At 39.6% G+C, this 21,573-nt stretch overlaps 1 protein-coding gene across 6 annotated transcripts; it reads right to left on the reverse strand.

Moving 5' to 3' along the window:
- Nucleotides 1–213: 213 nt before the first annotated feature.
- mia2 (MIA SH3 domain ER export factor 2) lies at nucleotides 214–21,157 on the reverse strand. 6 transcript variants are annotated; one of them, XM_064323360.1, is made up of 29 exons: nucleotides 20,902–21,157; nucleotides 20,221–20,354; nucleotides 19,393–19,479; nucleotides 15,008–19,115; nucleotides 14,466–14,630; nucleotides 14,151–14,260; nucleotides 10,939–11,070; nucleotides 10,799–10,820; nucleotides 10,232–10,320; nucleotides 10,068–10,139; nucleotides 9,608–9,718; nucleotides 9,309–9,380; nucleotides 9,087–9,191; nucleotides 8,333–8,455; nucleotides 7,987–8,098; nucleotides 7,599–7,645; nucleotides 7,206–7,296; nucleotides 6,719–6,857; nucleotides 6,514–6,615; nucleotides 6,083–6,143; nucleotides 5,854–5,889; nucleotides 5,679–5,746; nucleotides 5,475–5,557; nucleotides 5,207–5,341; nucleotides 3,462–3,593; nucleotides 2,498–2,632; nucleotides 2,094–2,158; nucleotides 1,773–1,962; nucleotides 214–1,655 (listed from the first exon to the last, which is right to left on the reverse strand). In XM_064323360.1, exons 1-29 carry the CDS (start codon nucleotides 21,011–21,013, stop codon nucleotides 1,480–1,482), a joined length of 7,014 nt encoding a protein of 2,337 aa, XP_064179430.1. In that variant the 5' UTR covers nucleotides 21,014–21,157; the 3' UTR covers nucleotides 214–1,479. The 6 variants fall into 6 exon arrangements, with proteins under 6 accessions (XP_064179430.1, XP_064179422.1, XP_064179446.1 ...); XM_064323352.1 differs by having other exon boundaries at nucleotides 14,433–14,630; XM_064323376.1 differs by having other exon boundaries at nucleotides 14,433–14,630; nucleotides 18,863–19,115; nucleotides 20,902–21,151.
- Nucleotides 21,158–21,573: the final 416 nt, after the last annotated feature.

The following is a 21,573-nucleotide window of genomic DNA, read 5'->3' on the forward strand; positions in this document are numbered from 1 at the left end:
AAACCAGCTGAATGTTGATTGAGTTTATGTTGAATGGATGCATTTCTTTTAATCGGTGAATAAAAGCATTAACGAAAAAAGCAGTCCTTGTCATTTTTCTGTGGAAACCTTCATTGTATGGGATTTGAAGCTGGGAATTATTTCTTGACTACATCGCTCATTATATGACAGGACCGGTATGTTCTGAAAAAATAGAAAATCGTAATAGTGAAATATTACACACAAAAATGTTTTTATTTGTTCTTTACACAATAGGAAGCCACTACCAACTGAATGTCATACCTGTTCAATCACTAGTGTGGAATTAATCAAACCCCAGGATTATGAGGACAATATGGACGGTTCTTAATGCACACAATGTATTTAAAATTCATTCTCTGTGCATTGGGATCTCGGGAAATTGGACTGATTCAATCCTCCCAGTTTGTGGTTTGCTTGGAACTAATGAAAAACACATTTTCATGTCTGCATGCACCAAACAATGTGGCTTAACTAAGAAAACAAGCAATCCTTGATTAAATCCATTCAAAGGACAATGGGCTGGACAGCACTGTTCCTTTTGAAAACAAACAAACGTGCATAGCAATAATTTGTATTTACATTTCTTCATTCACAATATTAACACAGTGTCCGTATATACATTTCAGAGATTTGAGTAAGAAAATGTAAATCTCTTACTTTACAAGCAACCCAATCTGTTGACATTCATATTCATCTCATCTTAAAAAAACCAAAAAAAAAAAAAAAAAAACCATGACTATTGGCTCCGTTCTCCCTATATTAAAGGAGTTAACACCACATGATCTAATCTACTGATCTCCACTGTAATTCTCAGTACACTGATACTCTGCAGAATGAAGGTTATAGGTTACACAATTGAATAGTGAAAATGAATTGTACCTTAATGAGAATCTAAAATGGGAGGGCAATTCTTGTCCTGGAGGGCTGGTGTGTATTTAAGTTTTAGTTTCCACCAATTACCCTGGCTAAATGAGCTATTTGGCTGTATACATCAACACTGGCTCACTCATAGCTTAGATCACAATAAAACGTTTCATATAGGAACACTAAAACAGTCTTTGGCAGCCATTTATGCGCTTATCAAGAAATGTATCTAAAAATGTCAGATGGCGTAAATGTTAGGCAAGAAGTAAGCATGAAAACCAGAAACTGATATGGCCCTCGTTGCCCACCTCTGATCTAAAAGCTCAAAAGCAGTTTTATTTATTAATTTATTTTTAATACTGGGGAGAGATTCCGTCTCGCTGGATGGACGATGCGAATCGTGGAAAGCCTCTGAACACTGCCCTAACGTTAGCAGTGAACAGCAGCAGTAACAGGTGCATGCAGACACTGTGTACACTGCTGCCACTTAGGAAGGCATCACGTGACCTTCATCAGAGGAAGCCACATTCGACCGCAGGGGCTGCCTCAGCACAAAAACCATCGGCACAAACAGGAAGTGACGCGGCAGGTAGCTCAGATGACATCTTGGGGCTCAGGGGGATGCTCGGGAGGTTGCTCGCTGCCTGGTGGGGAGGGCCTTGGGGGAGGCCCTGGGAGACTGTCAGGTGGGAGTCTTGCAGGAGGGTACCCCATATGCTGGGTGGGAGGGGGAAATCGGGGAAACATTCCTGGTGGAGGCAGCCTTCGCACTAAGGAAACAAATTCTGATTTAGTAATAAAAAAAAAAGACTGAAGTTTGCCATTTCGAGTTGTCCAAAAAATACTTGAACATATTATTTAAGTAAAGAAAAAAACAGAATACTTACTGCCCATGGGGGGTCCTCCAGGGCCTCGAGGGGGGAAGAAGTCAGGGGGACCGTATGGGCCTCTTCGTGGGAAGTGATCCCTGGGTTCGAGTGGAGGGGGTGGTCCCATCATTGGTGGGCCAAACCCTGGTCCCATTCTCACATCTGGGTCTGGGGGTGGCCTCAACTCTCCGGACAGTGACAAGATGCTCTGTGTACATTAAAATTTAAGCTATTGGAGAATGTGTTCTTCGTAACAATAAAAGCTTGACATATTCTTGACATATTTTATGTCTACCAAATAGCTTGCTTGGTTTCGCCGGTTAAAGCAAGGGCACTTACATCTCTGCTCTCATTCTCCCCAACCCCCAGAGAGTCTGAGGTGTGGCCCAGATACGATGAGTCTGCTGTAAAACAGGAGGAAAGTGCCGGAATATCAGCTGAGCTCCAATTCCTTCTTGGCCGATTGTTTTTCAAAAATTCTTCAGGATTTGGTGAAGAGAGAACTCATTCATGGCAATCTAATGCTATTAGTTCAACTCAGTCAAAACTAGGCTTGGAGATCAGGGATTTACAGATATGGGACAAACTCCCTTATTTATTTGCTTCCTGGTTAAAGTGGGGGAGGGAGGAATAGCCAGAAGCACTTTAAATTGATATTACACAGCCACACGTGCAGTGGTCTCAGGCAGGATGCAGTCACAGGGGGCTGAAAAGCACACATCACAGAGGCCTGCAGCGCTCACCCGATTTGTCTGAGAGGTGGGAGGTGAAACTGTGGGCATCCAGTGGACTGGGCCCTCTGGGTGGGATCGGGCCCATAGGGAAGACCCCAGGGGGTGGCCTGCGGTAGGGAAGGCTGGGGTCTGGGTATGGGTACCCTTGAGGATGAAGGACATACACCCCATTTAACAAATATTTCAAACCAACACTCACAATACAGTCCACTTCAATCGCCTGTATATTTCCTCTGAGATGAGAATAATGTGATGTAGACTATACATGGAGACAAAGCTGATGGTGCAAAGAGTGCTGTCACTAGAGTGCGGATGTGAAAGATGAAACAAATGGAAAGAATGTAAATCAAAGGCTATAAAAAATGGCAGAAGCAAGATACAGCAGGCCAGGACAAAAAGGCAAATGCTTACACAAAAGCTCTTTTCAAACTCGGTACAAGCGCACGATGGCCTTCTGTCGCGCAATTTTTTAAATGTCACAAGACAGGAGTACCGGGACGAAAATGAACACGATGCATTCACAATGACATTCGAAATACAGTGATGCCACCAACTATTCACACCCCCAGTGATAAGTAACAGGCACGAGTTTCCCCAGGGCTTGGACCTCGCATGCTTTCCACTGTTCCCACTGCTGCACTCGTTCGTACTTAAAGCTCAGCAGCACAGTGCAGAAAGTGAGCCTCGTGAAAACAAAGCCAGCTGAAAAGTGCGGGGAAACCTCTGGAACAAACGAGTCGAGCTTTTCACTTCTCGGTTGATCCGGCTTGCCTAGTCAGCCTTTCTGGACAGCTTTGTGCTACTCTATGCCACAGCTTAAAATGCACTGGGGCCATAACAGAACTGAACGGCATTGAAAAGAGATCCAAAGAAACCCACGAAACAGGCTATATGCAGTCACAGTGGCCTGAGGCCAACAGAGGAGCTGATGTTTATATCCAAGGGGTGCCAATACAGGTGGACATCACTGTACCTGGAGGAGGCAAGGGACCCCTGCGGTCTCTCTCCCAGGTAGGGGACAGCGAACCACTGTCGGAGTGTGGGCCACCACTCCGTTCAGAGTCCACCCCTTCACTCACGACAGGGTACTCTGGACCTCTCGATGCTAACAAAACACAAGAGAGACAGCGTGATGTTAATGAGCCATGAGCTAATGGCACGCTACCATGGCGATGGGAGATTAAGGCTTCAGAAACCCCCGAAGGGGCGGAGCTATCACATGCTATCAACGACTCGCTAGTCTGAACACCGATTGGTTTATAACGCAGTTAGCGAGGGACAGCATGTAACACCTCCGCTCATTATGTGGTTCATGAAGCCTCGGTATATCATCACAACACCCACAGGAATCAAAGGACAAATGGTGTGCAGCTCCGCTCTTTTTACTGAAGAGGACCAATGGTAGAATCTTACATTTTTGTTGCTTTAATCCCCATTATGGGATTACATTACATTATAGGCATTTAGCTTATCCAGAGCGACTTACACAACATTTACATAGCATTTTACATTGTATCCATTTATACAGCTGGATATATACTGAAGCAATGCAGGTCAAGTACCTTGCTCAAGGGTACAACGACCTACCCAGAAATCGAACCTGGGACCTTTTGGTACACACCGCCAATCAATGAAAATCAGTACAGATTGGTAAAAAGACACCTCATTTCTACACTGATGAGGATGATGTTGATGTCGGGAGCACAGAGAGTGAGACAAAAGCTTGGCTCGGCAACAGGATAACATCTCCTCAGGACAATGCAGCACAATGCAGCACAATGCAAAAATAAAATAAAAAAACACAGAGGTACATATATAATGCAGGCTGAAGCAACTAGACCATCATCAGGACTGTACTGTCTAATATGAACAGTTCTGGTGCATTTTCATCAAGGCAGAGGCATTTCAGGATTCATATCCACTCTATGAAATGGCCATTATTGTATGCAGTGCATATTTAATGCAATCTCTTATCACAATGCATCAGGCAACTTTAGCTCTTTGTTTGCTGAGCAGCTACAGCCCATTAGATATACCTGGTAAGGTAGGATTTCAAGTAAATATAGCCTGTATTATGACATTATGTTCATTTGTAAGATATCAAAATATCAGAACCCTCTTAAATGGACATTTTTATCCAATATTAGATACTGATAGGGACCAACCGCAACATTACACCTGACCAAGTTAATAACAAGCCAGACAACAGCCTCAAAATGGTATACCATAGATGTGAGTCTCAACCCTGTACTGCATAAAATGTTTGAATAAAGGAAACATTAAATGTACAAGATGGGTTTCCCACGTATAACTATGGTTGGGGATCATTAACTGGTGTTTAGCCAGTGAACATAACATTTTCTAACTCACCTCAAGCTGACCTTTTATTTAAATGGATGTAGTAACATGCCATTTGTTGTAATATAGCCCACTATGTAATCATGTAGTGACTTCATTGCAGAAAAATGGGCATGCATTTGAGTCAGGTAGCAGTCTATTTTCAAGAAATAATTTCATTTGCAAATGGTTTTCCTGTGAGGGCTGCAGTCATGGTGAGGATGATGGCCAAAAACTCAAGACATGTGCAGGACTCTACCTCTCATTCTATAACAAATGCTTTGACCTCATGCATTATTTGGTTGATGCTGTCAATGTACAAACAGTAGCCATGTAATAATTCATGACGTCACTGTGTAAAGCCCTGGTTGTAAAGGTCACCTCTGCCCCCAGGTCCTGGGGGAAATGGAGGGGAGAGGCGTAGTGGCCCATCCATCAGAGTGGGTGGGGACAGAAAAGCTCTGTTTTCAGATGAAGGCCTTCCCAAAGGAGATGGACCAAATGGGGATCTCTCGCCTATGGACAGAAAAAGCCAGAATTAAAAAAATTAACTAAAACGTGAATCAAATATGAGACAAACTCAACAATGGGGAAAAATATATATTGTCCATTGCTCATAATATCCAGTGAATGTTCAGCCAAACATCACCTCTGAACAGAGGTCTTCCAGGACATTCTAGGACATAGGGATCTTTCTCCACCACCTCCAGCTTAAACTGGGCATCTGTCAACCTAGAAGACACGTGCAGATGACACATATAACTAGGTTAAAGTCGATCACAGGTGAGGACTCCCAAACAACATCAAATGCACCAGGCATTTCTTTATATACGGTTATTATGAAGGCGCTTACTTCTGCCTGAGGTTAGCGTTCTCTCGCTTGATGTGCGTCAAGTCACGGTCTGCAGCTCGTGCTGCCAGCTGCGATACAGAAAAGCAGAGAGTCAGCGTTCGTAACGCAAGAACGACTGCTTATAGTTTTACAATGAAATATGCCACAATCAGAAGAGGAACGAGATTCTGCTCACCCAGTTATCGTGCGCCTTCTTTTCATGAGATTCAATCTGACAAAAGCACAGAAAAATGTAGATACAAATTTAGTGAGCCCATCTGTCAATCTACAAAAGAATATCCAGACAAATACACTACACCAACTTGACTCTTCTACAAAATTCAATAGCAACCACTTGACTAGAATAAAGTTGGCTTGGTGTCAACTTGTGTATGAAGTTACTACATGAATATGACATGACCAACCTGAGTTTTGTAGGCCATATTTGTTTTCTCCAGTTCTTCCTCAAGCTCTTTGGACCTTTGTCTGTATGAGAGCATAACAATGATAAATATACCATCCTGAAAATTGCATTAATAAACACCTCTACCAAGGTCATCTCTTAACAGCTGTGGCAACTGTAATACATAGCTTTCATTTGGTGGCAGGACACCTACAGTACCTGCAGCTGTTTGAGGTCGAACAGGGGTAATTTTCCCTTGAGGCATACTTTGTACAGTAGTTTGTAGACTATGTACAAAATGTTCAGCAACATATCGATCAAAGTAGTGGCTCTATAACTACTTTTCCATTGTACAGACAGCCTAACAATAGTAACTTGGCCCAAATTAGCGCCCTGCCTTCAGTGCCCTCTTAGCACACCCCTGCAAACAGGCTCATGAGGCCTTTCAGTGACCTGTAGTTGCTGAGCTCCTCTGTCGCAAGGTTTATCTTCTTGTCTGCCTTTGTTAGCTTCTCCTCCTTCTGCAAACGCTCTCTCTCTTCCACCGTCAGCATCCTAGTTCAACAAGAAATAACATGGAAAAAGGCATCATATGAACTCATTCACCACAGAAGACGTGCAAACAAGTCTCCAAAATGACACGGTTCTCCTCCCCCACCTGTGCAGTTTCAGCTCGTTCTCCTGGTACATCTCAGTCATGATCTGCAGTTTCTGCTGGAGTTTCTGAGTTTCACAGGTGTACATGGCACTTTCTGACTGCAGGGAGTCCTTCTCATTCTGAAGCTTCTCAATACCATCTGCCACCATAGAACAAGATAACATGACACCACTTCAGCTTCAATCTTTTTTTTTATGTTTAGCACATGAATACAAAGAGGATGCAACTTAACTCTAGACAGAATTTTACTTTACTTACTCATCTTAAAGTTATAAAATTATTTGTTTTAACATTTAACATCTAATGCACATCACTACATTTCTAACATTTGTAGTGCCAATTACTAATGAAATAGTAGGTTGGATGGAAAACAACTGAATTAATTCACAACCAATTGCCTTCTGTTCAAAATCATTATGAAAGTTGGCAAGAATATCCTCTAGCATAATTTTATGGTCAGAGGGACAATGAGGAAATGTCAGCGTACCTTGGAGGTCCTCTTTAGCTTTAACTTCATCATTCCATCTGGCAAACACCCGGTTCTTCTCTTCCTCCATTGACTTCAAGTCCGCACTCATCTTTAATGCGAGGGGATAATATACATTGCAAGACAAATCACTTTTTAAAATATTTTTTTGGGGCTTTTTCAGCTATTGGACAGAACAGTGTAGAGAGAAAGGAAGAACAGGGGAAGAGAGAGGGAGAGACGTGCGACAAAGGGTTGGGTTGGGATTCGAACTATCGACATCGCGGCTCGTAATGAGCATGTGGACAGCGCTCTACAGGCTATGCCACGAGACACCCCGACAAATCACTTTTTTAAAAGCCTATTTTTCAGAGCCTAATGATATACAGCCAATTAAACATTAATTAGACAAACCTTTGCTGCATAAATTAGCCTCTGCACCTTCTGCTTCTGATGGTTATCTGGCAAAAAGTAAAAAAGCAAAAAGACGCAATTATGTTTCATTCAACATTTCAGGAAACATCTTTAGCCTACTATTACTACAACATTTTTTGGCACTTGTACGCTCAAGTTTAATACGGCATGAAACGCAGGACACACTAAATGACGTGATGGTATAGAAATGCCTATCCTCAAGCTTGGTTTCAATCACAAGCTGAACGGCCTGACCATGACCTCTAGTTTGTAGAACAGCTGTTTTTCACATGAATAGTTCACTGCACTACAGCTGTAAAGTGCTGCATTCCCACAACTAGCAGTTTAAACTCTATTGACCGTCCCCGTCATTTTGAATGAGGTCTACCTGTGCTGCCTCCATTCTCTGCAGAGCCGATTCCAGCGTTTTCCTCCCCATTGGCTTCATCTTCCACTTCTGAGTCCCAGTCCCTCATTTTCAGCAGGCAGTCTGTGAGAGACTATAACGCAACAAATTTTACAAGACCTTAACCAAGCTAACCAAGCTCCAATGACAAACATGCATCTCCACATGAAGCACCCTAAATCCTCACAGCACCGGCGAAACTCAACCTCACAAACCTATTTTTCTATAGTTGAACTGGAGTTTACATGCACTGAAATGCTGTTTTCTGCTGACAAACAGCATTACCCATATTGCTCTATTCTTCACTGCAGGAGGAGCTGCTGTGTACCTTGATGCGCTCGTCTTTGTTGGCGCAGTCTTCAACCATGTCCCTGTGGGAGCTCTCGCACATCTTCATTTCCTCCTCAAGCTCACTCAGACGTTCCCCCCAGCCCTCGGCTTCCTGCACAAGCTGGGGGGGCAAACACGAAGTAATCACTTTTGCTTATAATCCTCAGCCAGCAGCCATATTTGCTCACAGCATTCTCATAAAATAACGTAACCCACCCAAAACATATATTATACAGCTTCTCAGTTTGTGAACAAAGCTCATGTCCAGAGTGCCACACGTGACATTTACTTGAACCTTATAGCCAATTAAAATTATGACTATCAAAAATCTATTAAACATTACATTACAAGCATTTAGCAGATTCTTTTACACAGTGCGACTTTTACACACCTTTCAACATACCATTTACATTGCATTCATTTATACAGCTGGATGTACACTGAAGCAATGCAGGTTAAGTACCTTGCTCAAGGGTACAACAGCAGTGTCCTACCTGGGAATCGATACCTGTGACCTTTAGGTTACAAGACCAACTCCAACTACTACACTATGATTCTACAGTGCTACTACATTGTACCATATATGATATATACACATGGTTTGGAATAAAAATAAATAATAAAAACATACAGGATGACATCCATAGCCATTTTCAACAATAATGAAAATGTATGTTTGCTAAGTTGCCTTGTACAATGGACAATGGATGATACTGGACCATAGTTCTCAGGCATTGTACAGTGACACGTACCTGGCCTTCACTCTCCTGCAGAAGAGCATTCTCTTCTTTTGCTGCCTGCAGGTTTGCCTGTAGTCTCTCACTGTTGATATCATATATTTTCAATGTTGTCTGTGCCTGGACAGATAGACAAACAAATCAGATTAACGCTGAGGGATGAAATACAACCCAACAAATAACATAACCGCACAGGCCTGTAATGTACAAAATATACCAGAACAGACAGCAAAGTACCTGCTCCATTTGAGACTTTAGATCTTTTGCTTCTTCTTCTAAACTTTTCAGAGTTTCCTGCATTCCAACAAGCTGAAAACCACAAACAACAAGTACTATTATTGAAACCTCTCAGAACTTCGTTTGGTTATATAGTACAACCTTAGCACCACAACTTTTATTCACTGGCATTTTGAGAAGTCAAAGGAAAGGAGAGTACACAGAACAAATATGCCTGCACAAACAGTGCCCGATATAAGCAGAATGGAAAGGTGATACTGGCTTTTTCTAAACCACTTGAACTATTGAATATATCTTACCATCTCCTCCTGCTGTGACCGCTGGGTCCTTTCTGCTTTTAAATCTTGCTTTAGCTGTTCAATGTCACTTTTCAGCTGTGCATTGGACTGCTCAAGATTTTTGGACATAACCTGTAGAAGAGAGCCTAATTTGTATCAATAATATCGTAACAAAAATGTGCATTTTTGCCAGCTTAAAAAATTCCAGTTTACAATTTACCGTTGAAAAACACGACACATACAAATACACCCACTTAATTTTTTTTACTAGGAATATTAATACACACACACACACACACACACATATATATCTGTGTGTTTGTGTGTGTATATTTTGAAGCAAGACATAACTTACACATTAGTTACAAGGGTTCAGAGAAAAAACATTTTTAGCAAACAAATTAAACTATCAAACTATATGAAATGAACCTTAATTTCTTCCATTTTGCCATAGACTGATTCCACTCTGGAACTCTCTTACCTCCAGGTTGTCCCTTTCCAAAGCATGAGACGAAACTCCACCATTCTGCAAGGCAGCTTCCAGTTCCTCATACTGCAAGGCACACAACAAAATATTGTAAAATCTGTTAAATATTGCTTGCTTTAAAGAAGAAAGTAATTATTAGATTTTTTATTAAAACTTACCTTATGCTTACACTCGCTTAAGGTTTCAAGGACTTTGCATTTTTCATCAAGTAATTCTGCCACCTTTTGCCCAAGTTTCCTTTCTTTGCCTGTAAGAGTCAAAAGGCAAACACTGAGGAGAGAGCCTGATGGGTCTGGAGTGTTTCTCCTCTCTGCAAGTAATGACACCATATGGTATCAGGCAACATTAAAAGCATAGGTTGTTTATGTACAAAACAGATGTCATTAGTGAACAAAGAGATAGGCCCTTGCAGATATGGATGGGTATGGACATGCATACCCAGTCAAGGCCCCAGAGGGTATTTAAACCAGGCTAGAAGACCAGTGTGGGGTGGGTTGCTGTACCGCAAACTTGTGTTGTGTTTCAGTGACCTTCCTGCTGGCCAGTGTGATTACAATAAACTTTTACTTTCTTCAGTAAAGTGTTTGTTGTCTTGGTGAGTTCCTGCATTGTCCTGACTTTGACTCCACAAGAGGAAGCTGGGTCCTAACAAGCCCATAAACTGAACAGGTAATATCTTACTGAAGGAATAACATATTATAACTACAAGTAATGGGCTAACTTACCAACATACAGCCGGCTTGTAATCTGTCAAAAAAAGAGGCAATATGTTTATTTAATGACAGCACACTGAACCATGCAATGCTAGTTCAATAATGTTATATGATTGAGCTGAAAGCAGATCGCATCAATTAGATTAACTTACGGACTGGTAGAATCTGCAGATGAACACAAGTATGGTTATTAGCCCAAGTAAGAAGGTAACAATCACTGCTTCCCATGGCAACCCATACAGGTCAGGCCCTGGTTTTATGTCATCAGGAAGTGATGACACCACCTAATGAAACAAAAACCGTTTTAAAATGTTTTAGTTCCAATTAAATGAACAGCCTTACGAGGAGCAATCAACGTTTTATACAATTAATGATGGCAAAACCAGCTAGGGCATTAATGCAAAAGTTGTGTTTCCTTAACACCACCTACGTCAACGTTCACACATGCTATCCGGTTAGCAACAAATCATTAATAGAGTTTGAATCTGACCAGTGCAACAATGTACCTGCGGTAGTTAATAGTGGTCTATCTTTCTTCGTTAAGTGTACTTAGTGATTAAAACTTATTTTTTTAATCGAACAGATCATTTAATCGCCCATCTGAAGAAGCTGTGTCATTTGCCAACTGATCTAGTCAGATTGTTGTACGCTTGTTAATCAAGGAAAATTAATGAAATCAGACCAATGATCAGTTCAAAGGAAAGTTTTCGACCCGACCAATTTTCATTCACCAATTTACCACCGCTGGATACATTATTCAATATGTTCAATAAAGCAACCGACCAGTCTTCGACTTAATTTGAAACAACTTCCTAGTTATGTATTAACCTAGCTGGAAAGCTACACATTACGACAACGGTGTTCAATCAATGTTTAGCTACATGGTCGGTAGGTAATACCGGCAAGCCAGAGTTAAAATACAATTGTTTGGGCTAACGAGTTAAATTATCATACTGTCAGTAATGTTTACAATTAGCAATTTCATAAGGACAATGACATGTACCGCTCTACATTAAATTGATGATTTAGCCCCACAAAAACTGTCAGCTAACTATTAGCTTGCTAATAAGTTAGCCAGTGTAGCTAGCTAGCAAACATGGTATACCCCAGCTAGGTCTAAAGAGTATTCCCTACCTCGTCGTCTTTCTTCATCATATTAATTTGCTTTTAATTCTATAGGTAACATTAGTAATACCCGCAGCGAGACCAAAATATGATAAATCGGTGCTAAATGTGATTTAGTCACCATTGCCGCTACTACACTAGCTATCGATACTACTTAGGCAGAATATCCGTGACACTCACATCTCTCACTCCTTCAACAGCAAGAGTGTAGTACATCCTAGCTGCAACTGTAAAATCATTTGCTTCAGTTGAGGTAACGACGGGATCCGCGGTCAATTCCTCTGCCATGGTTTTCACTTTCAATAAAATGTTCACTAAAATATATAGGTGAAAATATATCCATACGCCTTCCACCTGCTGTCACTTCATGGTTTCGGAAGAAAACTAAAACAGTTGGCGTAGAGCAGAGGAAAACGTCACACGTACACGGGGAGGCGGGGCTGAAAGCATGGGTCTTTTTAACACATTCATTGTCTCGACGTTAATGTTTTCCTAGAGGAACATGTATTCACATCGAGTAAACATCGCTGTTATCTTATACAACAGCTGAACTTATGAATACAATGAAACGAGATAACTATCGTGCCTATATCAGCCTCCCCCCTTTTTGGCTTGTTTGACGTGGTTTATTCCAAACGTCACCAATTGTAGAATGCCACACTGACAGCACCAGGTGAACAGTTAAAGAGAAAGCATAATAGGTGGACTAGCTATCTGTCGCACGACAGTATTTCCATTTAAAAAAAATTTGAACATCAAGTAGTATGGGTTTTAGAGTCTAGAAAGTCTAGAAACGACACCAAGCTTCATTAACTCAAAAACATATTAGCTGTTACCAATAAGTTGCAATACTTGGCTAAGGTTGGCAAGCAAACTATTAGGCTAATTTCACGCCGTGCAATGTGCTGAAACAATAATAACTTACATTTACGTCAGTTACACGTCATACGATATATAAAACATTTGAATCGTATAATCTCTCGGATAAGTTTGTAAATAGTTACACATATTTCACAGAGCAGGTTATTGGTTATAGCTATAAGTAGCTAACGAGCGTTTCAGAATCTGGTATGATTAAGAATATTTTAAATGTACCTTTATTTATGACAGTCCAGTAAGCTAAATCGTGTTGTCAATGCTATTCAGACTAGCTCCCGACATAAAAAATAAATAAATAAAATAAAATTTGCACATAGCCTCAACTCAGCTACAACTTTAACAATGGGGAGTCCACTGTAAGTCACCACGTAAGCTAGTTACTGTAACTGTACGTTAGCTTAATTTTCAGGAGCATGCTATAGCTGAAAGACGATGAACAGCATATATAGTCACACCTATCGTCTAAAGTATAATGTATGCATATTCCTTAACTGAGAACTTATGAATTGTCAAGTCGCAATAATAACTTTCCTGATACGTTATAGCTATAGCCTACGTCGCCTTGTTGGCTAACCGGCGGCCCACCACGTAGACTACTCAGATGACTGCAAGTGAGCTTAGCGAATAGCTCAAACTTAAAAAACAAAACTTTCGAAACACTCACCCCATTGCCTTCATGCAATTCCATCTCTAACCTGACTTCATATTCTCAAATTTTAAGAAAAAAATACTCAATATTAGAAATGGGACTACAAAAGATTAGATGTATGAAAACAACTTTGGTGAAGAAAATACATTCCAGTGAACTTCACAGAAACCTTGCCGGGTCGTCACACCGAATTCAGCTTGGATTGGACGACGTTGGGAGACTGAAAATGTCATACAGCAAGGCGGTCATACTAGACTATGCATAGTAAACAAAGTTTTAAAGGAGCAGGATTGCAGGCCGCCCTGATGCAAATGAACGATAAACTAGCAGGGAGGCACACCTATTTGCATAACGTTTGTCCTTTTCAACCCTTTAAGGTGCAAGACCACAAATATGTGATTAGAATATTCTTAACTGAATATTCTAATTCTGATGCAACAATCACTATTGGTAATTGAAAGCAATGGAGTTCTAGAACACAAAGTTATAATTTGAAAAAAAAAAACATTCCAAAAAACCTACTCTTCAAAGGGTTAATCATCTAATTAAGGAATAGCAACTTAAAATTTAACATTTTAGTTACAGTATCTGATGACTATTTTTAACATGAATCACCTCAGTGATTATACAAGAGACTTTTCACTCGTTCAGGACACAGACTTCATACTGATGGGTACACAATTCAGTCCAAGTTTTGTATTCTATTCTTACCTCTGTGATGAGCCATTTTAAAAGGGAGTAAATAAACAAAACCTTCTCCAATATTGTAAAGGTGAGCTGGCCAGAAAAAGTAAACAGTGTTCCACTGACTTCAGTAACACCTGTAGGATATAACAGAAATGTGAAAAATCGTAGGCTTTTCCTAATCAAATTGTTGTGAAATTGAGAAATTCCACCACAGCATGTACCCCCCACACACGTGCACACACACACACACACACACACACGAACACACACACAGGATTTGGGAGAATGGGTGGATCGATGGTGTACCTGGACCATTATTTTTTTTAGTGGACTGAGCACCTGTTTTGATGTTGAGGATAGCTCCTTCTATGGTATGCCCAGTCCTCCAGTCTGTCTCCTCAGAATCATCTCTCACTCCCGGAACTGCCTCATTGTCTCGCTTGGTATGTTCATTTTTCTCAGCACTGAAGCAATTGGTGGTGGTGCACTCTGGTTTGCCCACATCTGCAGAATAAGTAGAGGAGCCCAGCAAATTATAATGCATTTTTGTCTTAAGACCCTGCGATGTAGAAATTATTAAAAAAGAATAAATACAGAAAAATACAGCTTTCTGTATTCCAAAATGTCAACTGTGTGGAGGGCAGTAAATAAAGACAAAAGTATCATTGAGCTCAAAAAAAAAAAAAAAATTTAAAAAGCAGATTTCATTAAAATGATCTTGTTTTAAGCCTTAAAAGTTGCCAAATACTAACATACATTAGGAAATATAAATGTGAATTCATTTAGTCTTACAAAACATAATACATGAAGTAAAAGCATTATCATTGTCTTGTAACTAATATGACAGTAATCTTACATTTAGAATATAAGTAATACTACACCTTGGATCACATTTATAGCGACAGCTGGTTTTGCCAGGGTATATCTACCTCTTAGGGTAGATAAGAGGATCTCTAGTTTTTTGAGGGATATGTTTTTATTATGAATATCTTCTTCCTTCATATTTCTGTCATTTTGTGTGCTTTTTGTAGAAGTAGAAATTATTTCACTGTGATATTTCAGAATCCGTTCAAAATCTGACAATATAGCCAGGTTGTTATCATTATTTTGCACTTCTTCCTCAATTTCAGTATTACCCAGACAGTAATCAAGCCACAGTAACTTATGCTTCCCAAATACATCCAGAAAATATTGTACATCTTCAGCATTCAAGTGTACTTGCATGTTCTTATATTCTTTAAAAACCTGGGTGGCTTTGATAGCTTCCTGGGTGGAATGGATAGATTGTGACTGCACGTCAGTACCAAGGACTGGTGGGTCAAAAAGCATTTCATCTCGATCTTGTGTTGTTTGTGAAATATCTTCAATGTCCATGTTCTTTTTCAAGGACTCTCCTGTGTGTTTGGTTGTAGTTTTCGCAGGGACTTCATGTGAGTCTTTGACTAAATATGCTATATTGTTTTTATCTGTTATTGCAAAATTACTTTCATGAGATTTGCTGTGGGAGATTGTACTAACTTCCTCCTCTTTGTCAGAAATAAATGTACTATCTCTAATATCTCCTTCATTTTTATCTGATGGCTCTTGTACCACATCACCATTCATTTCTGACAGTGGTTCACATTTTTCTGATGCTGCTTTGCCATTTACTTCATCAGTCTGTTGGTTAAGATTTATCTGATTGTTGCCACCCCTATTTATTTTATGAGCAAATGTCTTTGCCTGGTTTTCACTATCTGCATAATTAATTACTGAGTTCTCTGCTTGCGGAACAGTTTCATCTTCAACAACATTAGTAGATGGCTCTGTTTCTGAGGTTAACGGCTCAAAGCTTTTCCCGTTAGAGTTATTTTCACCAAGTTGATATTCAGTCAGAAAGGAACCCCCCTCTCTATCTAGGCTTTCTGCTTCTCCTTGATCAGCGTGCACTGTCTCTCTTGGCACTTCATTTTTCACCTGTTCAGACGATGTCTCTCCATCAACAAAATTGACACAGGTTTCTGTTTGACTATGGTGGCATGGCAACAATTGATGTTCATTGTTTTCTTTGAGATTTTGAGGGTCTGTCTGTTCAGAATTCCCATCCACAAACTGAATGTCAGCATGTGATTGTATTCCCTTCAAATGAATGTCTCTTTGTTGCCCAGTCTGTTTCAACACACCCTCAGCAGTTGTTCCAGGCAAATAACTGGGGTCAGACTGGGAAAAATCTTTTGGTCTTGAAGTGCTCTTGGTTTTTGTTCCAGAATCCTGCTGAATCAGTGTAGAAGAATGTTCTAGTTCTTCAAGATCTTGAACACCTGGACCACTGTTAACCACATTACCATCAGTTATATTCTGCTGTTCATCGTTTGGCGTTTTATTCCTTTGCCTAGATTCTTCATTTTCATTAAATTCATTAGATTTATATACATTGGGAGATGGAGGATCAAGCTTTGTGTCTAGTGATTCCTGATTGGTTTGTATGTTTTGTCCGTTTGAACTTCTTAATTGCAGATCACCAAGTACATCCATTTCAGAATCATTTTCCACATTATAGCCTGTGGGAGTAAATGTGTTTTCTTCATTTTCAGTATTGCTACTAGCTTTACATCCCTCAATGTGGACTGTTGCAGGCGCATATTTTTGTTCTTGTCGCTCTTCTTTTAAAACAGTGATATCTGTATTGAAAATACCAGTGTTTTCTTGGTCCTCTTGTATTTGTAATGATTCATCTGTTGAAATGTCCTCATCCACATTTTTATAAATAATCATATTCAAGCTTTTTTCAAGTTTGCCTTCCTCTGTGACAGTATTTTGTGGAGTTTCATCTGTGTGCGGATGCTGGACATCTACCTCATCAAAGTCAGGCTTCTCTACTTGGTTGTGCAGTGAAGTCTTTGTAGAGCTGGGTGTATGCATCCGGTCAATGTCAAGTGCTGAAATCCTGTGTCTGATACGATCTGTTGTAAGGCTCTGGGTATTCTCTCTACTATGATCTTCAGTCCGATCCACTTTGTACTCTTCAGGCTTCGTTTCACTGTCCAATTTGGAAGTCTCTCCAGCATTATCTACATCTGTTGTTTCAGTAGGCTCCGCAGCTGACATTTTCTCTTCAGTTAAACTCTGTGCAGATGCAGTTTGATTAGGTGTTCCCGTACTTCCCATACCTACAGCACCACTAGAGCGATGAATGACTGCTTGGTCTGTGACATTTCCTGAAGTGTCAGTCACATTTAGAGGAATGTCAAAAATGTCTGAACTGTCTTGTTCACTTGATAGTTTGTCCAATATCGGAAGCATGTTTTCAACATTTTTGTCATCAGTATTGAGTTTTTCTGGTAAGTGGATTAGTTCCGTCTCTGTCTGTAAACTATTACTTTTTTCTCTATTATCTTGTAGTTGTCCATTGATGTCTGATGGCTGTACCTGAACTGTAAATTCAATATCATTGCTTTCTGTGTTTTCCTGCTCTGTTTCAATGTTATTGTTCAATGTTTGTTTTCCCCTGTCAGGATAATCAGATTCTACAGAATACTCCTTTGAATTCTGTTGAAGGTCAATAGTTTTATTATCCAATGTTATTTCCTCATTTGTTAGCTTCTGCTCTGACATTGGTTCTATTTTGTACATATTTGCAGTATTATCCACACCTAGTTTGATGGAAGGCTGTTGCTCAAAATTATCAGTGCTGTCATCAACATTGTCTGCTCTACTACCATCTATAGATTCATCAATAGTATTGGTTTGGGCTTCTAATAAGGCCTCCCTGTCTTCATTTGTCAACTCTGCTGCCGAGTCTTTATTATTTTGGGCATCTTTGTTAATATCTGGCTGATCCCTTAATGTTAACCTACTAAACATGGATGAAATGCCATCAGTAGAAAACATTGATTTCATCCCTTTTCCAGATTCATCGTATATTCCTTTCTCCTCTTCATCTGAACCTGGCTTATGGCTAACTGTCCCTTGAGAATGCTCAGGTGTAATAGCGCCTCCATTTTCAACTTCAGGTTTTTTATTGTAAAAGCTTGAAATACTGTTATATACACTGCTATACCAACCAGTCCTTTCATCATTTTTATCACTGTTGTCTTCATTTATCTTTTCTTCAGAAATACTACTATAGACTTCTCCCTTTTCATTGATGCCATCGATGTGAGAGCTAACAGGTTGGATGTCTATATTTTCCTCTCTCTTGCTAGTTTCCTCTTTGGCCTCCTCTGATTTCTCATCTTGATCCACCCCCACCTGAGAGAGAGTAGAATGTATCCTGGCTGTGTTCTCATTATCTGTGTCTAGCTTCTCATCTGCACTTGTATCTGAATGTCTGTTTTCTCCTGTTGCCTCACCATTTCCCTTACCGAAACTCAGAACATCACTAATACCAATGTTTAGCCATGAACTGACATACACAGGCTCATCCTGATCTTTTATTCCTGCTTCTTCAACATTTTGAGTCCCCATTGAAGATTGGTCAGTGTTCTGATATGTTAATGTGTCCCTTTCATTTGTTTCCTCAATATTAACCTCTGGAATTCTTTGACCAAATCCAAAAATGTTTGTCAGTCCTCCCTCAAGCCAGCCAGATGCTTCTGGTGGTGGCCCCTTTCCTAAATGATTCCCATCTATATCCAAAGAAAGTTTCCTGCTCCTGAAGGAATTTTGTTCCCCTGTTTGTTCTTGTGAACCATCATCACTTTGATCTCCCAAACCAAGCCATCCAGTAACTCGAGATCCAATCCAGTAAGACCCACCTTGCTCAGCTGACTTTTGTTTAGCATTATCACGGTTAACTTGCACTAAAGTCTGAGTGTCTTCTCCTTTCTTTGTGAATTCATTTTTCTCGGTTGCACTTGGAGGCTCCTTTGTGGATTTACTTTCTTTTTGATGCTGTTCAACATTCTCAGGGGCCCCTTCATCTTCATTTTGATTTACATGATTGTCCAACTGTCTTGAATCACTCTCTGTGATCGTACCATATTCATCCATGCAAAAGAAATCTTGTTCCTGAAAGACAAGAATAACAACGCAATTAACATGTCTTGAATAACTAACATAATTCAATGGTAATGAATAATCTGAATCTTAGGCCAAGTAAAACAAACTCAAGTAGTTTAGCATAAACCATTTATATTGTATTCTAATACTATTATCTATAACAGTTAAAATATGTCAAATCATTTATAAGTAATATGGAATAAGTTGAAGGTATTAGGTCTCTGTCTCTTATTCTGCCTCATACATAAGTCACATGCATGCCTGCAAAACTGAAGTAGGTTAATACCTGTGTTTGTGTTCTAATTTCCTTTTGTGTATAAATTTCCTCAATTTCCACAGCTTCTTTAAGGAAATACCCAAATGTCTTGTCAATCTAAAAGCAACAATGAGAAAATACAAAACTTAAAAGATGCAGATGCAAACAAAATCAAATACAAAACTTAATACATCCCAAAGTATTTGCACACATTACTAGTTTTAACACTCCAAAAACTTGCAGTGAATGTTTATACTAAATACATATTATACATATTATAAAAGCATCAGATCATTCATTTAGCAAGATATAACATTTGTGAGAGAATGTGTACTAAATGTCCTCCTTCTAGGGTGAAAATGACATACATTATGTATTGCCATTGGTATACAATGAAATACAAGGCACATTTTAAAGGAACCATGAAATACCTAAAATTCTAGAGGGATACAACATATAATAGGAAATATCTTAATATATCATATTCTACCTTCAGCTTGAATTGGACTCTTTCCACAGCTACAATATGTATGCATTTACAGGAAAAGGCTAAAAAGCAACTGTGTGACTAGGTGTTAGAAGAAAAGAGCAGAAATTTACAGTTATCAGAGCCTAACTGGTTTTCAGCAGATTTCCTGTTCCAGAGGATCAGAGCTGCCCAACGGGGTTCCTGGAGATCTACTGGTCTGTAAGTTTTCATTTCAACCCTAATTTGGCACACCTGATTCTACTAATTTTCAGCTCAACAAGATCCCTAGCTATTGAATGAAGTGTGCTTTGCTGAGGTTGGAGTGAAAACCTTCAGGATGTAGACATCCAGGAACAGGGATGGGCAGTCCTGCAGTCGATAATACTTACAGCCCCTGCCCACAAATCATCCCTTTTCCCAGAAAGTTTGTGATATACAAATATTACATCTCCCCTTCTGAAATTCAGAAATCTGCAATCCTGTCCTTTATGGTATTCGGTTGCCTGCACACGACTCATGGGACCTGAAACAACAAATTGATTAAAAATTAAAACAACTGGACATTCAACATAAAACAAAAAACAGTTAGTTAATTGCCCCAACTGCCTTACGTTTTTACCGACATTTTTCAAAATAGAAGGTGCTATATAAATAAAATCAATGAATAGGCCTATGTATTATTATTACTTTAAAAAGCACACAATATAACGTTTAGAATACATATTAATGGTTACCACTTCGACGTTTCAATTTTACTTTGATAGAGTAAATAAAACTTTTTAAAGTAAAAATTTCTAATGAATTCATTTTGTATAAACTTTCCTTGAAATAATTACAATAAATATTTCTGGCGAAGATGAGACCTTTGAACTGTAGCCTAATTTGTCATGGCCTTCCGCACTCTTAAAGCAAAAGAACCATTGAACTAATTTGAACGCGTGAAACCACTGAAACCATGTTCACGTTAAACAAAGCTGAAGTACAAACTGAAAACAACTGTTTTCATTATGAAATATAGCACAAACACACTTCACGGTACTCCGATAGCAGCAAGAACTTGAAACGCTTACGTTCACATTCCGGATCTCCACATATTTTGTAGTCGGACAACGTGATACCGAAAGCATGGTCTGAAATAAGGAAGAAAAACACTGCTGGCAAAAGAATCCGGAGATCAGCCATGACTATGAAACGCGAATACCCCTTTTATTCATTAATCCATACTCAATGGGTTTTATGTTATTTTGAAAAAAAAATATGTAAACGTCCCACTAGACACCTTATCAGCATGCCGTAACCTTCGATTCAAGCAGCTGACTGAATTCAGCCACACTGTTGCAAAACTTAGTACTGAGTGAGGGTAAATTATTAACATTGCAAGTCCATGGCGGATTCGATGACACCAAATAGCTTATCTTTATAGTTGTAATTACCAGCTCATTGCATTTAATGCATTAAAAAAAGAAATCATTTTGTAATTTCTTCCAGTTAAGGAAAGCTGTTTGGAGTAACTATTTAAAACATACACACATGATTAGTGTGATTAGTTATCCAGTTCCACACAAGCTCAGATGGAGCTGGGCGCTAGCTTATACGGTTAGCAACCGCTAGCTGGCAAGTTTGAACATACTTATTTAACTTTAACACTAGACTAGTCTAGCTAGCCCCGTTGACATATCGATAACTAGCTACTGAAACAACTACTAGTAAGCTATAAACCAGCATTGAACTAGCCAACAAAC

The sequence above is a fragment of the Anguilla rostrata genome, chromosome 1 (assembly GCF_018555375.3).
Source record: "Anguilla rostrata isolate EN2019 chromosome 1, ASM1855537v3, whole genome shotgun sequence".
NCBI lineage: Eukaryota > Metazoa > Chordata > Actinopteri > Anguilliformes > Anguillidae > Anguilla > Anguilla rostrata.